This window comes from Scomber scombrus, chromosome 20 (assembly GCF_963691925.1).
Source record: "Scomber scombrus chromosome 20, fScoSco1.1, whole genome shotgun sequence".
NCBI classification, from domain to species: Eukaryota; Metazoa; Chordata; class Actinopteri; order Scombriformes; family Scombridae; genus Scomber; species Scomber scombrus.
In genome coordinates, this window is record NC_084989.1 from 7941106 (window position 1) to 7959862 (window position 18757).

General features: G+C 38.2%; 1 protein-coding gene across 1 annotated transcript in view; it reads right to left on the bottom strand.

Annotated features, from left to right (window-relative positions):
* The window catches only part of col11a1a (collagen, type XI, alpha 1a), an 83500-nt gene that overhangs the window by 32381 nt on the left and 32362 nt on the right, over positions 1–18757 (bottom strand). Inside the window, exons 20-37 of the mRNA XM_062441706.1 lie at positions 17838–17882; positions 17546–17599; positions 17407–17451; positions 16194–16247; positions 15226–15270; positions 14789–14842; positions 13622–13666; positions 13326–13379; positions 13112–13156; positions 11422–11475; positions 11184–11291; positions 10978–11031; positions 8720–8773; positions 7566–7610; positions 7316–7369; positions 6950–6994; positions 4748–4801; positions 4101–4154 (exon numbers count right to left, since the gene is read on the bottom strand). Coding sequence (XP_062297690.1) covers positions 4101–4154; positions 4748–4801; positions 6950–6994; positions 7316–7369; positions 7566–7610; positions 8720–8773; positions 10978–11031; positions 11184–11291; positions 11422–11475; positions 13112–13156; positions 13326–13379; positions 13622–13666; positions 14789–14842; positions 15226–15270; positions 16194–16247; positions 17407–17451; positions 17546–17599; positions 17838–17882 — 963 coding nt within the window. The remainder of the gene's footprint in view (positions 1–4100; positions 4155–4747; positions 4802–6949; positions 6995–7315; positions 7370–7565; positions 7611–8719; positions 8774–10977; positions 11032–11183; positions 11292–11421; positions 11476–13111; positions 13157–13325; positions 13380–13621; positions 13667–14788; positions 14843–15225; positions 15271–16193; positions 16248–17406; positions 17452–17545; positions 17600–17837; positions 17883–18757) is intronic.

Genomic DNA, 18757 nt, shown 5'->3' on the forward strand with positions numbered 1-18757 from the left:
AATAACACACTAGATTTTCGGTCAGTCATTGATTAGTGCATGAAATTTCAGAATCCTCCCTCTCCTCATTCTTCAAAGGTCACCTATGTGAAAGGCACTCTTATAAGAGTAGCGTAGCTGCATTAAGAAATAGGGCAGTGCGTAATGTGTGTGTGTATAGTGTATAGTGTGTGGTTGATCGAGTGCAGAGAGCAAGCGGCTGAAAAATTACGTCAATGTGAGCATAGCAAAGAAAGAGGTTACCATTAAGTTGTCATTCTGGCAGTAAATGTACAGTACATTCTACAGTGTGTTACTTAATAAATGCTGCAATTTCTCAAGACCAAGAAAGACCTCGTTTGTTATTTCTCCAACTGGTTCATACGTCTTTAAGGTTAACTTAAAGTGGATTGACCTTTAAGGTGGACCAACTATTCTCATTTTAGTGTCAGAGAAAATGTGGCTAAGGATGCATCTTCCTCAAAAAATATATTTGGGGAACCATTACAACGATCCCTTTAATTATTATTTTTTTAATACTGTTACCATGCCCTGAAATGCTAAATGAATGTATGCAGTAATTATCTCCTTGGTTCTTCACATCACCTCCCCACTTAGTACAAAGATAAAATATCGCAGGATCTCAAAGGGATGCAAAGAAGATGAAGTACACTTGACCTGTCAATGAGAATGATGATGACACAAACCAGAAATAACTCTCTGTATAAGTAGTGCGTACTTGGGAGCAGAGATACATGGATATTCAGATGTTAACAATAAGCAATGCAAACTAGATTAACCATCACTAAGGCTAAATGAATGAGAGCCTTTGGGACACCTAATTCAGTTTTGCTCATAGTGCCAAACCCAGTAAGAATTTGACCCCAACTCTACAGCTCTAAGCAGATTTGAGATACTCTTTAGAGAATATATGTTTCACAAACAATCCATATAAAACAGTAAGCAGCTGTTTCCAGCAAACAAGTGGCTTGTTATACCCACTTAATTTTTATCAGGAGTTAGTGAATAAAACCAGAGCAAAAAGGCCAGTGGGCATTGGTTTTACTTCAGTAATTCAGTTGTTGCTTTTAGTCTGCTGAATATATAATTAGGCATCTGCTAGCTATTGTATTAGCATGATCATTTGGTCAGTGTGTCTTCCTACTCCCTAGTAGTCAGCAATTGCTTGCAGCTTCATATTTGCAAATCTTTGTAATTTAGATGTTAAATGTCAACCTTTCCCAATGACACTATTTAATAACAATGATCAATCTGACCGTTTCCTGCACAAAAAACAAATGACTACATTTTGTTTCCTGGACTTGAGAGCAATTTGAATATAACATAAAAAAGAGAAATCATCCTTTGAAAGTTAGCACACAAAATATGCTCTGGGGGACTATATACTAATAAGTTGAAGTAAACATGTTGCACACACTGTATTGCTTGATTTGCATTGCAGTATGCTTAAACTGCTTAAACAGCAGAGCAGACCAAGCCAAAAAGATAAAGGCTGAACATCTCAAGCATCGACTCCAACACTGCAGCACAAATCAAATAAACTTCTGTCTTCTGAGCGAGGAACAATCCAATCTGCATTGGCTCGAGTCTTCCTCTAAGCACTCTGTATTCCTCAAATATTAACCCTATGTGCTTTTTAGTGAAGTAAAACAGCAGTTATCATATATTTTATACTCTAATGAAAAAATATGTGCTAGTTTTATCTGAGCTGCTAAATGCAGGGTGTATTTCCAGACATGTAAACATGAGGTGTTTTAAAACAGAATAACATGAGTGAACACAATGTAAGTCTATTATTGCTGAGAGTGATTAGCATAAAGCAAACATATCACCCTCCAAGGACAGAGTGCTGGGTGCACACTGACTTCAAGTATTTCACTGATTAGGGGTCCAAGCAGCGAAGCTTCACTGCTGGAATCCTACGGTTTGTGTTCTCATTATTAAGGCCTATTGTCAAGAAAGGAATTGTTATTATTCTTTGTTCAAGTGAAGTGAATTGCATTATTAGGTTGCTAAAGGTACTTGAAAACTCAACAAACTCTGCACATGCGTCACAAGTGGTGAAAATGTGTGTGTTTTATGGGTCTTAGGTTTGGGTGTGGCAAAATGGTTCAATAGCGCCCCCTACAAAAAGGATGAAGGTTCAAACCCTGCCTCTGCCATACTTCACCTAGTCTTAATGGTAAACCTTCAAGTTCTTGGTCTGACTGTGTCTCATCATTTCAGCTTGCAATCATGAAAAGCACACTTCATTAACAAATAAGAAACAAGCATCCAAATGCTCCTAATCTTCTTGGACCTTGATCATTGTCACTCTCAGCGATCTATCATTTGATCCTTGAATCCCTCAGCCATCAAACTCCATCCACTTTTTCACAGCCAATTTCCACAGGGGTATAACATTTATAACTGATTTCATATGCATCTTATTATCCCACAACCAAACAAAGTTTTCAAATCCAAGCTCTTAGAAAGCTCATCCTGGCTGACTTATAACTCCAGGCCTATTGATCACGATGTGTTGTGATTTATGGTGATGTATTATTCAACGGAAACCCTCAGGCCATGTTGTTACAGCATGGCCCTGACTTAGAGACACAGACGCAAATCTTTATTTGCACTTCCTCAGATGCAACTTGTGTTGCCGGGACAGGGCGGCTATGACCATGTTTATTGCTGTGATCAATTCTCATATTGAATGCTTGTGGAGCATGTTCATCAGCGCATGAATCTATAGCTATAAGCACCTTAATGAAGACTCTATCGTTGTCGCTTGAATAACAGCAAAGGCAGGGAAGCACTCGTGTGTGGTGTATTATGTTATCTATAGGAAAGAGGCAGGCGGAAAGGGAAGCTTTAATGATAGAGGCGATGATCTGTCAAGCTTTTAGTGGAATTTATTGCCCTCTGAGCCTCGTCAAACCAAGGTGCACTGATGCATACCAAGTATGGAGGAATCGAAGCTGAGAGCAGAGGATTGCAAATAGATGTGATCAAGTCAAACTTTGCTTTGTTTTATTTTATTGTCATATAAATCGTATGTCCCATGGGATACTGCATCTATGCATCAGTGCATCTTCGGTACAGATTTAGTGCAGCCATCTCTCATTTTACTCATACTATCTTGAAAAAACTACATGAACCACTGTTCCATGCTGTTGCAACAACCTTTATGTCTGCTGGTTTAGTAGTTATACCGCAATAATTATTGCTCAATTATTTTAGAGCAGGCTGTCCTACACAAGGACACTTTGTTGCAACTGGAACATATCAGTAGATATTTGTAAACTTGCCAAAATAACAACAAGACAGAAAAGCTCCATCAGAAAAGGATAGTTCCCCAACTCCCTGGTGTCCATCTCTATGAGATTGGGGTCAGAGCCATTGGGAATACTCAAACAGAGCACAGTGTGTGTATGTGTGTGTCGGTGGAGACGAGACAAGTAGATAGACTCAGACAATGTCCACCAGGGCTTTGCCTTTAGAGTTTTGCTTTACAAGACATGTCTACTCCTTTGGTTTCCCACTGAGATGTTGTATCACTGATTGTAATCCCCCTGTATACAAGAGCTATACTGATAAGAAGTGAAGGAGGAGGAGTGGGGGGATTCAATTGAGCTTACTGATTGGGAGGATCAGATCTGTCCTGCAATCAAGAGGCAATTTGAAGAATGAGAGCTAAAAAGATCTAGCTGGCAATGTGTACCTACGTGGCAGTGAATACATAGACTAACCAAAACAATTCTTGTGGTAATAAAAGACAGAGCACTGAAAAAGATTAAAACACATTGTCCTGCTATTCAGGTTTAGTTGTTTTGGTTTTTATACAAAAGATTATTTAAAGCTACTTGGAATTTAACATTTTATTTATCTAATACAATTTAATATTTCTGAAAAACTGATGTCACACTCCTGCATTTGCAGTTGCTATGGAAATATGTCACATATGTACACTGTGTGAAAAATGATATCTTAGTGAGTTTCTGACTGAATCTAAGCTCTAATGTTTCCAAACCCATCAGGAAGTGAGTGGCTGAGACTGAGCGGAGCCATACAGGTGACTGACAGCTCAAACAGGATATTGCAACTTTAGTACTCACTGTCTCTCCACGCTGGCCAGGGTGTCCAGGCAGCCCATCCTTTCCAGATGGTCCCTGTTACAAAAACATCAAAATACACAATCACTTTGTAGCCCAGCACATTCATCATCATGGCTTTCATATCTGAAAGGAATAATGACACGATCAAATTGGCCTTTTTGTTGGAATAAAAGTTTGTGCACATGCAATGTAAGCACACAAACATGGTTTTCAGACTGGCAAAGTCATAGTTAGACTACTGGAACACTAATAAAAAATAAGGGGACTATTTCTTTTTTTTTTTTTTGTTGAAAAGAACATCACTGGCTGAGTGCTATAGGTGGAAATTACCACTTGTCTCCTGCTTAGACTGGTAGTGAGAAAATGGGTTCTGCTTCAATAACAGTTAAACTAATGATCCCTGCACAGAATTAGGAATATTGCTATGTATTACTACAACCCATGAACTACTTAAATTTAATCAATTGTGATGTAGAATGTCTGCAAACTAGGCTAATTTGATATTGTGACAGTAGGAAGAGAGTAGTAGTAGAGAGAGTATACATTCTGAGCCTCAGGAACTAGCTGGAAGCCATACTACCTTACTGTAGATGGTTTTACATTAAAATGTCAACTGCATATCGTGTCCAGGAAGGAGAAATACTTACAGGTGGGCCCTTTGGTCCAGGGAAACCCACTGGTCCCTGAGGTCCTTGAGGTCCCTGCAGTAAACAAACAGACAGTCAGACTGATGACAGATGCATGAAGAATAAAGTTATGGTGGCTTTATGCAAAAAGAAAACAAAGACAAAACTTCAGGAAGTTTAAACTCTAGAGAAAGTAACTTAAGCTATTCAGTACAAAAACGGCCATTTATTATTGCTATCATGTTCACCACGTCACAGATCCTGTACTCTGATTAGCTGCAAGTAACATCACATCTTTCTAGTGACTGAACTGGAATGACAAAATGCATAAAAAAGCTTGGTCATACTTCAGAGGTCCAATTAGGCTTAATGTTACAATGTTATCTAATGCTTCAGTGGTGATATTTTAAGGGGAATATTTCTAGTGTCATACATTTAAAAAGATAAGTCTGAGTAACTGAATAAACTACTTAAAATAAGATAAGGTCAATTTCTGTCACATCCCATTGTGATTTCACAGGGGAAAGGATAGTGATAAATTCATATAAAGTAGACATGTTTGTAATCCACTAGAATCTAACATTATATGGCCAGAATGCATATCGGCAGAGTGCTTCCATTAACACACATACTCTAGTATGTTGATCAGACATCAAAATCCCCTGTGATACAAGAGTTTTGAAAGAGCTAATTGGATGTTAAACAAATATTTTATTAGAAACTGTGTGTACCTCCAAAACCTAGAAGTACATATAGTATATTCAACTGGTATATTTAATAATAGGTTGAGAGCTGCTGAAATATAGAACACAGGTGAAAAATAAGACAGACGAAGAGAGGAAAGTAGGATCCACATCAGCAAATAATGAATAAAATAAGCAAAAACAAACAGAGAGAGTCTAAAATATGTAAAATGTGAGGAAAAAGGTCAGTGCATGCTGAACTGACAGAAACGTTCACATTCAAAAGTTGTGTGTGAAAGTTTCTTAAACTGAAATATGTTGATGGAGTGAAATTTTAAAAAGGTATACTGTTGAGGAAAAGTAAGAGTTTGGGATTTAGAGAGATTATATTTATTTCACATATAAAATATTATATGCAAATTGATTTTATCTTTTGCAAACTAATTTAAAGATGACTCAATAATTTAAGTTTATCTTTTGGATCATGGCCATCCATCAGATTTTTAATTTACTTCACCTCACTTGCCCTGTTCGGGAACTGAAATCTCATTTTTAAAATATATTTTGCTTTCAAAGAAACATGGAGCTGCAGAGGATATTGAACAATACAGACACAGTTTGTGGCATCAATCTTATCTATTTAAACTGCACTCCCACACGGTATCTAGTAGTTCAAAGTCAAGAGCTGCCCATCAACATCTGCTTCAATATGCTATGGATTATTCTAAAAAGCTGCACTCTATGGGAAGTCCTGGATGATTGAGGGCAGGCATTTAAACTACATGCATTCTCAACATACACTAAAGAACATAGACTGACTTGGCTGTTCAGTCAAACTTAAGCCCTGAAACTCAAATCCAAAACTGAAAATCCTATTGGTTGATTTTAGGACAGTCACCTACAGGCAGACTTTTGTTTAACACCTTTTTGGACATCTCTACAATCAACATTTTACATTTTCTATGCGACACAGTGAAACCATATTGCACTAAAACACCACTGGAAAAAGAAACAAAATCTAATGAGAGGTATTAAATAACGTGGCACTGCTGGAAGGCTTTGATTGCGAAGCAACTACAGAAATCGTTTTGCCACTGAGTTATCCACCTAGGGCTAACTCATTACTTGATAGAAATTGCTCTAAATCTAGATTTGGACAATTTTCTTTTACTCTGTTGGAGGATCAGTTTAAAACAGAAAAGGAGAAGGATACTTTATTATAACTCTGAGAACAGATGGCAAAGGGAAGGGATTAAAAAACAGCCACATTGATGGTTTGTTAGATGAAGGTTAGAAAAGGTACATAGCATTAAAGCTAAATCTCACGACCACAGCACCTGTTGCATGGCAGTATATTTACAGCACGTCTACTAATTTTCCCTAACCAAAAAACGTATTATAGGGAAAGGGGGAAGTATATGACACATCACTGTTTCTAATGCAAAGACGATACTGAAAAACTATTTATATGATATAACCCTTGTTTCATATAACACATGTGTATTAAAGCCACTTCATACTCTGTGTGTGATGGACTTACTCTCTCACCAGGCCCGCCCGGAGGACCGTCATTGCCTGCTGTGCCCTGAAACACACAACAACAAACCATTATCAGTCTTTTTGATATACTTTTCTCTTGGCTTTGTGCACTCTATTTTTTATATGTACCTAAAAGTGCAACATTAGTATGTATGAGATAGGTGAAAGGCTGCATTATTCAGAAATGTGTCATGATTTTATTGGTTGGGGTAATTATTCATGGCCACTGTTGGTGCCAAAATAAAAATAAAACAATTTCTGGGTGAATTTCAAGTTACTCTTCATCTTAAATACAGTGTTATACTTCTTGATAGAGTATCAATACCCTGTAAATAGCCTACAATTATAATCAGTACAGTTAGTGTACCTTGGGACCTGGTTTTCCTGTTGGACCTCTGGCTCCTCGACCTCCACGGGGACCCTACGGAGAGAAAAAAAAGAATTCAGGAAACAGACAGAATACCTAGTACTATCTATACATAGTCTTACTTAATAGTGTCAAATCCTAAAAAAGTGTTGGAATGCATAGCATTTAGGTAGATGGATTATATGATAGAATTTAACAATGTTTAATTCATTAATTAATCATAGTAATAAATGGATTGAACCATACATACCGTTGGACCTCTTTGCCCTCTCGGGCCAGGTTTGCCTGCAACACCCTGTTAGACAACCAAAGGCAAAACACTTCAGGCACTCACACATACTGCTAGTCTGTCATTATTCAACATGAATCCACTTCTGACAGCACTCTAACATGTATCCTGCAGAAATGACTACCATCACTTATACAATGACAAACAGCCACACACCAGTTTGTTCCTTCATCTGAATTAGTGACATTAGACTAAGATGAATTATGAATCAAACAGTGACTGAGTTAAATTGCATTTTCCTGATCTTTCAAAAAAACAAAAACAAACACAAAACAAACACAAGAAAAGTCAGGTTTGAACTTTTTGGGGGAAAAATTAATTTCTTATTGACAACTAAAAGCACTGGAGTTGTGTGTTTATAGGGACAATACACACATTTTAATGGCAACAAAGTATATGCTAAGTAATATTATTTCCATTTGTTGGCTGACCAAAGTAGCAGAAATAGCCTGCCAACAACTGCAGCGAAAAATATTTCTACGATAGCTGCAAAATAGCTTTCTGGCTTTAATTCAACACTGGCCAAAATGTGATTTTATGAAAAAAAAGCACTGAGTGTTTAATTTTGGCAGGTGGCCTTGGCATAGCTGAGATAATGCACTTCAAAGTGACCATTAAATGACTCTGATGTACTCAACAAAAGAATTGGCTAATTTTGTTTCCACCACTTTATAGATTTAAGATTATTTGAAATGGATACCTCTTCAATCATTACTTCACTGAATCAGCAGTTTTATTAAGATGAAACAATTAAACCAGGGAAATGTTTGATGGTTGACTGTTACCTAAACGGGTCTCCTTAAAAGTTTAAGTTGTACACTGAGCAGTTTCTCAGCACTTCTCAAAAATTGTGAGTGGAACTTATTATCGAGCATAGAAATGCGACGAGGCGCTCAATGAAAGCGCAATTGCTTCCACATCTTTTGTTCTCTCCCCGACATTGATTTTGCTGCTGTTATTTTTTGTGCCGAGTCACCATACAGATGCCTTTATAATAGGAATCAATTTTCTTTTTGTGCTGAGATATGAAGGTGTGGTGATTTTCATACACAAACAGAAGCAAAGTGTGTGTACTCTATGAGTGTGTGTGAGTGTGTGTGTGTGTGTTTTCTTACCCTGGCTCCTTTCTCGCCGTTTGCTCCAGGGAACCCAGGGAAACCACTCGAGCCCTGTCAATAGCAGAGGGAGTTATCATGGAGGGGAATGAGAGAAACAGAGAGAGGCTGGGTGGGTCAGTGCATGCATGATAATGAGCACTCATCCTGTTTTTATCTGCAGTATTGTTGGATGTCACCTTCATTTAGTTTCACGCAGCTAACACCATGGCCCTTATGTAAAATTCAATGAATTTAGCATGAGTTTTGAAATATAAAACATATCACTTCTATGACCTTAACACTTTGTTCCTTCGTGATTCATTAATGTTGTTTTTTCTAAAAGTTGCTTTAATTCAGTTGGGCTGAACACCACATTTTTTGGACAGCTGATAGTAGATAAGCTGACAGAAAACTAGGGAAGAGTGAGGGGCATGATGTGCAACAAGGGTCTCTAGCAGGAATCAAACCAGCAACGTTATGCTTATATGGCACATGCTGTAACCACTCAGCTCAGCTACCAGGGTACTCCTGAAAAGCACTTTTGAATACAATGAACATGTTGAAGATGTAAAACATGTTCTACGGTATTCCTGTGTAGTGAGAGGCTTATAAAAAATCCCCTAATACTTCCTGGTTTCTCAAAAGAATATATCAAATTCCCTCACTTTCCCAACCCTGCTAACTCTGCAATGTTCATCAAGCTAGTAAAATGGAGATTCTGAGGCAAATGATCTGGAATTCAGTAATCATGTGAGGAACGCATGCACAAATACACATGAAAAAAAGACTTAGCACAAAACATCTGTATCCACAAGACAAGGTGACAACTTTTCTTTAGTTAAACTCTGTGAACAGAGATTAAAAAGCAGCTTACCCATTTTGTAGCACCTCATCACATGTTGCATTGGAAACATTAAATTCAAATGTAAGATTTCTGTATAACAAAATGTTGCTCTGCTAAACTTTGATGTGTTCCGCAACTGTGTTCATGTTTTGAGATTGTGAGTGATGCCCTTAGGCCATTTCAACCACACAAAAACCACTAAAGCCTGTTAATTCAAAATCAAATATTCTGCTGTTGTTCATCACTAAAATATAAACTTTGGGGCATTTTACAGGTCAGGCAACCTCTGACATTAGAGTCATGTCAGCAGCATAAAAAAAACACTGGTTGTGAGTCCCATTGCTTAAAAATGCCTGTGGCTTTGCTTCATCACAATCCAAGCTGGCAGCAGTTCTCAGCATCAGACCATCTTCACTTACACCAACTTATTCTACAGGATCATCAGACTTTTGGGTAAGCTTTGAATCCAGTGGATGGTGGACAGCAGTCGTTATGATTTAATGTGTAGAAAATGAGGAGGCACAGGGTGAAATTATGTCTATGAATAATTTTATATGATGCTGTGCATGTAATAAATGCAAGAACATGTCCTCAGCTGTTACAGGAATCTAAACGATCAATAGCTTAGTTAGTGTTCCCCTCAAATCTTGCTCAACCATTACATTTTTATGAAAACCAAAAGGGAAAATGTTTTTTTTCTGTAAGGCTCAGCATGTAGCTATTATCATCAATAAATCAATTCAGAATAAACTGTGAGACATTAGAATAATTCCCAAACTAAATCAGACCATGAGTTAGAAACTGTCAACCAGTGCTGGCCACAGTGTTTGACATTGTGTGCCACCATGTAGAACCTGCAAGGATATCTGCTGCAATGTTTAATATCAAAAACAGAAAGAGGGCGCTGTTCTTCCAGTACAATCATCGCTGAAACCTTACTGGGGGTAACTGATAGGAAACGAGAGGTTTTATGGGACATATCTAAATTTTAAGAAACACTAGAGCAACCCAATGAAAAGGGAGTCATATAAGATTATGAAAACTGTACCATTGTAATTATGCAACAATGATTTACAGTCAAAAGTGTGGACACATTTTTCCATTCTCTTAAATGATTGACAATAAAGTCTTCCTCTTCCCTAAGAACGCAGGTAGGACTTATCTTCACTGACTCTCATGCTGATCTGCACCAAAATGGTGAATGACAAGTTGTTTTTCCTCACAACAGTAGTCATAATTAATAATATGATGAAATAAATGATTACTTAATCCAATTATATGAAATCTTGAAGCTGTCCAAGGCTGATGTTTGCATTTGTTGTGTCATGCCAGTTTACTCTGATAACTGTGATGCCCTCAAAGAGCAAACTGCTGCAGTTTTTGTGCAGACTTTAAAAAATCGTTTATTGTGGTGAGAGTGACACTAACTTACCTTGGGTCCTTGTCTTCCTGGATAGCCTGGCAATCCTGGGACGCCCAGTTTACCCTGAGAGACATTAACAACATACTTCAGCCCAACAACACAACTTCATCACAACAAGAGCAAGGTTAAAGAAGAAAGCAGCTGAAGTGAAAGCATGGCTTGTTATAATTCTTAATCTCAGCTTTCAAAACTTTTTTGTATTACAGTGCTATTACCTTTTCCCCAGCGGGACCAAGGGGACCTGATTCTCCACCGGGACCAGATCGGCCTTTAGGACCCTCAGGACCATCCTCTCCACGGGGCCCAAGCATGCCAAGCTCACCCTATAACACAAACACATAAAAACAATGAACATTGAGATGACAACATTGTTTCCATGTGAACAATAAAAACTGGCCTGGAACAATGGAGTGTTGATGTGACAGATGATAGTAAGTCAGACAAGCTTCTCACCCGGTCTCCTTTGATTCCCATATCTCCCTTGAAACCTGGGAAACCATCCTCGCCCTAAAATGAGACAAAAAGTTATTGCATTTCTCTTCAGCTGTTTGATTATATCATGATATTTTTATTTAACAAAACTGTACATTTTCCCACTAAGAGACTTTGATAATTGATTTTTTTTTTATGTCACTGGAGAGCATATTAAGTCTTCTGACATTTTGTATTCATGGAGCATCTGTATTGAGCTGTTGGTCACGGCCTTTCTATGGATCACTGGATTGATGCTGCTATCTGCTGGTCACATAGTGGAACAGCACATGCAAGGCCCTCTGTTGAGGTGTTGGTCAATGAACTGCCTCTGCTGTGTTTACATACAGTAGCTCTAAACCTAGCAACTGCACCAACTGATATTGGGTATTGGGATTTGGGACTTTATTATATATATATATATATATATATATATAATATATATATATATACTTTATAATATATATATATAATATATTATTTACTTTATTATATATATATATATATATAATAAAGTAAATAATATAGGTCTAATACAACATTTTCCAGAAGGACAGACACTGGTTTCAATATATCTATCATACACTGAATCAGAATTGTTTACAATGAAACCCGATGAGAATTTTGTGAATTTTGTAACTGAACCCAAATTGTTAGCATCAGCTCAACAGGAATCAAATGGATGCTCAAGGACATCCAAAACAGTCAGCCAAAGCTGTCACTATTTTCTTTGACACTTTCTCTGTCTAGTCTGTCACCTGTCCATGTTTTCAACCCATCTGATGCATAATGCAGCACGGAGCATGTCTGATGCCAGAAACTCACATCAAGAAGACCACACACACACACACCTGGGGTAAAGCACATCCTTTATTCATAACAAACCCTTTCTCTTCAAGGTTTTTGCTTTTGAATCTCTTCGCTATAAATTATTCAATAAAAAAACTGATATGAATACCTGTCCCTGTAGTGAGAACAACATCCCACAGATAATGGATTTTATACAACAATGTAACTGTATTGATCTTAAATAAACTTCAATGATATTAAAAGGCTGCTTAGTTTAAATTCTATGGTGACACACGGTCAAACACTTCAGAAGTGCTTGAGATACAATGCTTCCTTTGAAACTAGAAAACCTTGAACATGACAGCTTTACATTTAGAAACTGATTGAGGGTCACTCAAAGAAAGTCTCTGTCTCCACTGACAATGGCTATTGACTGACCTCTGCATGGTGCTCTCAGGCAACAGTAGCTGTCTACTCCAGCTCAAAAGAGTCAAAAGAAAGTTGGGAGGGCAGGTAGAAAGTCACAGTCAAAGTTATATCCGTGACATCAATATATTTACAGGCTGTTCCCAAACTTTATTTTATATTTTAGATCCAAACAGCAAGAATTTGCCCTGTATCATTACACCAGCTCTTTCAAAATAGCAATAGAGCACCTCCATGACAAAATACAGATACAAAAATACATGTAATAGTACAGTATTTTAATTGTTTTTTTTCAATACTGTCTAGCACTGATGAAACCTTGATGAACGAGCATCTTTTATTCTGTAATGACTATAACATGGTATATGGTTCATAGCCTTTCTGGGCTGTTCAGTTGCAATAACCTGGTTATTAAACACAGACATCATGTGGAAACCATTCAGACTTTATTTCATACCTTCTCTCCCTTTCCACCCTTGAGACCACGGACTCCATCAGCACCCTATTTGAAGAGAAACAGAGAATAATTAGAAAAAAACAAAATGCATAACAGAGTACAATACAACACAATACAGTGACACAGAATTGAAGAAAGGGAGGGGCTTTCTTAACAAGTGAGGATTGATAAAGGTGGCTGGTTAAATAAATGCCTGATCTAACTCAAATCATACCTTGACACCACGAGGGCCAGGATAACCGATAGGGCCCTGTGGACCTGATGGACCCTAGAGAGAAGAAAACAGTGCATGTAGTAAAGGCTTTTTATAGTGTCATTAGCTTATTAATGCAAGTAACACTAACTTACTTTAACTATAATTTATGGGTAGTTTCCAGTTCTTCTTAAGACACTATTTTTTATATTTACTGTATTTTCATGTTTACATTTATTGACTGACAAAAATAATAGATTACTGATTGAAGTTATAATGACATTTATCATGTATAATTCCTTTTTAAAAGCACCTACCTGTCCTCCTTTCTCTCCAGGTGGACCCTCCTTTCCGGGATGACCCTATCAATTAAGAAGTTACAAAGTGATTAAAAGAGCTTGTTGCAATGTTGCTTTTAAACGTAACAATCAACAGAGTGAATGGTGTGAATAAACTCATGTTATTCAGTGAATCGATGCAATAATTTGTGATGTTGAAGCAGTTTTGGAGTGCAGTATTTGTTCCTCAATTGGGCTTGCCACCAATATCCACAGGAGGAAATATTGGGACAAGGCAGGAGAAAAACTAACAGCAAGAAAAATAATTGACTTTCACTACTGTGGTTGCCACTGCTGGTATTAGAGTGATGGGGCAGGTAGCTAGGCCGATATGAACGGCTCAGTACACACCCTCACACACACACACATGGAAGGCTTTAGCTGCAAACACCTGGTACTTCCAATTTGAGCTGTGAGGTTGAGGCAGAGGGCTGTAAATCAGCTGGCTCTGGGGCCTGAGGGCAACTAAGGGCTGTCTACCTCTTGAACCTACACACCTCTCATAACGAGGACAGGGGAGGAAGAATGACATGAGCGACTACAGGTCTCGAATAACAAAACTCAAAGGCCCATTACTATATTTATGCTGATGATAAACGTCTTAAGATGTTTCTGAAGGCGTAGTTCTGCAGTATTTCACAAGACAGCTTGGTTGTGTCATAGAGCAAAAAAAGAGTAATCCCATAAAAAAGTCTGGTCACAGTCTACCTACATTTTATTTGCAGGATACAGTTAACTTTTTAAAGTAGACCCAAATATTTATGGTCTAAAATTATTATAACTTTTTTAGTTATATGGATTAATCAGAAAGCCTTTCTAGTGTGGCCGTTTCCTGTGAGATAGACAAGATTTACATTTATAGATTTGGAAGATTTATAAAAAGGTTGTACACAGGTCATCTCTGTGTTAGGAATTGTGGGTTGAATGTAGGTCAACCTATGACAAAAAAGACAGTTTACTTACTCCAAACTGATTATATATACCATATATCTGTAAGAACATCCTTGTGCTATATTTATGTCTTTGTGTGTAATTGCCATATGTTTTTTAGTGTATAAAAAATCAAGAGTTTCAGAAACATATATCTGTTTATGTGTGTAATACTAATATACTGTATGTACGTATAGAGGTGATAAGAGCACGCACAGGTGGCCCGTCAGCTCCAGGTAATCCAGACAATCCCGACCTGCCCTGAGGTCCCTGCACAAGGAAAAGAAGAGGACAAACAAAATCAAATATCAGAGGTCACAAACAGAGAACCTGCAGGATGCAGAAAAGCAAACGTAATACATTTGATGACCTTTACACAAATTTAGGATATATGATTTGGGGCCATATAACTAAAACTGACTTCACTTTCAGTGTAGTTGTACTGTTCTGACTTTTTGGGAACGGTAAGAGTTAACTTAAGTCAAAAAGCTACATTACACTGAGCATTTAGTCATCCCAAATATAATTATAGGACTTAGAAATATAGATAATTGATTATCCTCACCTAATCAAACAATGACTCTGAGTTACCCATGCAAGCATTTTTGTTCTTAAAATTCAGAATAGAAAAATAACAACAAAAAGTTATTTACTTTTTCACCAGGTGGTCCAATGGGGCCTTGAGGACCAGGGAGACCCTATGAAGTGAAGACACATTGATAGAAATGAGAGTCTGTTGCTATAGCAACAACAAGCATGCTCAAACACATACACACACACAAATACACATACGCACACTTGCTGTATAAACTGAGGATTTGTTGGAGCTGTAAATAGTTGAGCTGCTGAAGGAATGTTAAGCTTGTGTGTTTGTGTGTGTAATGAGGGGGGGTCAGAAGACATATTAGCATCTAGCATACACTTTAACATTTGTGCATGTGTTCACCTATATGCGTGTGTAGGTGGCTACTTGATGTGTGCTGGTGTGTGTGTTGCAGGGTAATTTGAGGCACTGAAGCTTGCTTCAACAGGTGTGGCAGCTTTGCAGGAATTCCACCAACATGAATAAGATGCTTTCAAATGGATCGACCCCAAAATGTTCCCCCTTCCCAAGAAAACCCCCTGAAAATTACTTGAGAAAAATGGGTCTGAGGGGTGTGTGTGTGTGTGTGTGTGTGTGTGTGTGTGTGTGTGTGCACTTTTTATGTCTCCAGGGGGAGGCAGGAGGAATAGAATAAGAGTGGGCAGAAAGAGACGAGGAGCAAATTAAAAAAACTTAAAATGAAGATGATCATCTATTTTGACAGCCCAAACACCTGAAGAGATAAACAACATCAAACCATGCTGTGAGAATGAGGCTGTTCAACTGCGTATTTAATTAATCACAGGCATACACATCTGAGCTCCAAAGCTGCCAAACGGTGAATCCAGACTAAATCTTTTCTCCTTTCTTTTCTCTGAGTTTGTGGTGTTTGTGGCATAGTATGCCAGACAGCAGTGGAGACTACTGTGTCTGTGGTATTTACCCTGTATTTGCACACCATTGTGCATGCATCTACAATATACATTTTCTTATGCTTTTGTCATGGGTGGTGAGAAAGAGTGTGATTTATTCGTTCACCTGTGTTCCAGGGATTCCCTGCTGACCGGGTGGGCCTGGCTCTCCTTGTGGTCCCTGCAAAGAAGAGTGAGGCTGTCAAAACAAACACTAGTCCCAGAGTAAACCTCAGCACTGTCACTTGAATTGTAAACACCAATGTCAACAGGTAGGTGGGTACCATCCAACCCCCTGCCTATCAACAGGATAGATTATGATGGCACTAGAAGACATTAATATGCTTTTTGTTAGCTAGTTACACTGCCAAACGAACTCAGAATTTTAACTATTAGAATAAAAGTCCCAGATTGATTTGAATATTTGTGCAATACAACGAATGGGTAGATATATGATAAATATGGTACATGGCCCTTTATAAATAAATGTAAAAAAGATGGGTTGTAGGGAAGACATAATATTTGCCATACCAGCCCAAAACAAACTTCAATATCAAATCCAGCACTATGTACTCATACTCTATTTGACATCTTCAAGCAGTCTGATGTTCAGCACACTCCAGTAGTTATTTGATTAAGCAGTTGTTGTTACTTTGTGAAGAAGAGTTCTGGTGTGCCTACTTCCCCTACCCTGCCTGGTGTACTTTAATTTTAATGCTTCTGTGGTTTCCTTTCATCTAAGACCGAGAAAATAATAAATGCTGTTGTGAGTTCCACGAGCAGAGTGCAAAAAAACGTCCTTACGCACACATGAACACAACATGCCATGTAGTCACTGTGGTCTATGTAAACAGCTGTCAGAAATGGGAAAATCTGTCTCTTGTATGATGGATTTGTGACTGTTGAACATCAGGGCAAAATATAAGCTTGAATAAGAAGCTCTTGCTCTCTGATGCAGAGATATACCAAATGTAGTATTTATGTTTTTCTGATAACAAAAGCTTGAGGGTGCATTTTTGCCCATAGATCAGCATTTTGTTCTATAGCTATAATCATGTAACATAGATGTTGCAACACCTTTAATATATGGCAGAAAAAGGCAGCATCAGTTTAACATCTGATCCTTTGCTGCCTTTTAAGTATCTACTCTCCTTCTCAGGACCTCTGAGGCATTGGAATGACCTTTGACCTCACAGCTGTGAATCTTAAAGGAGTTTTAACAGTCAAACCTTAAAAGTGTAAAGTTATAGACAGCCTTACAGAGGACCTTCCCAAACTCTGCAGCCTTAAAAGACAAGACACCATTTCAACATTTTACGGAGAGGAAGTTGTGTTCGTACCATGTTTCCTTTGGGACCAGGAGGCCCATCAACTCCAGCCACACCCTGTAAAAGACAAGAAGAAAAGATTCACATATACCTCATGTCAATTATAAGGATTGATATCAGAAGAAGGAATGATAAAGCTGATGGTACATACAGGTGATCCAGGGGGTCCTGGAGAACCACGAGGTCCCAGCAAACCTCTAGGACCCTATGAGGAATGAGAAATTACTTAAACTGAAGACAGTTTTACTATATGCTCAATACACTGATGAATCATTTACAGTAGGGAAATCCTGTCCCCTGGTGGATACTTTTGTCAAAGAATGATTTGATGTCAGAGATCACTTGAAATGAACGTTTTAAGAGGATTTTGTTGCTGCTTGTTGGAGTCCCACACATGTTTGAAATAATCTGATGATATAAAACCGACAGTAGACAAGTCTTACACTCTCGCCAGCAAGTCCTCTGGGCCCGATCTCTCCATCCTCGCCCTAAGGGAAGAAAAAGACAAACGTCAAAGTCAAGTCACTCAACTGACCTTCACTGGAGAGGTTCAGTATTTAATCCACTGTTATTTCTATACATAAACAACTGAAGGAAATACTGGCTTGAAACACTACATATCAACTATCACTAATTATAATCAAAACACATTAGTTCCAAAATCAGCTGTTGAAAGCCTCTATTAGTCAGGGCTTAATCTCAATTTATCCAAACAAAGCTGAATGCAGTAACAGCCTGGAGGTGGCAGTAGGGGGAGGTGGAGTGGTGTAATTTCACAGGAGGGAAAGATTAAACACAAATCCTCCTCCTTCCCAGCCCATAGCGCCTGTTCACACCTTGCATTAACATGAGTCTTTGGTGATCTGATCACAAGTGGATAGCTCAATTCACACCTGGCATTAGAATGCGTCTTCACATCTTGAGTGACCACTTAGGATCAGCTCTCACTTCGCTGCTCTATATGCAAATAAACATACATCATTTCCATTTGCAAAGACCGACAGTGGTATAGAGGAGAGCAAAACTTTGAACAGACTGGAATGACCACTAGGCTTTTCTCTGTTAGGAACAGCCAAAATCGTCAATAAAAGTCTTTAAAAGTGAGCCTGGTAAACTTAGGCTAATCCATTGTCACAAACATTGGGGCTAACCCATTTAATTTTAATCTATCAATGTGGCTCAGGACACATTCTGTACACGCTTCTAAAAGAATGTGGCCATATGCAGCCCAGACCACCTCTGAATGTGATCACACCTCAGTGCATCCTCAATGTATCTTGGGTGCATTCACACCTGTAGCTGTCCACCTGTGATGTGATCACCCAAGACACATTTTAATGCTAGGTGTGAATAGGGCCATAGT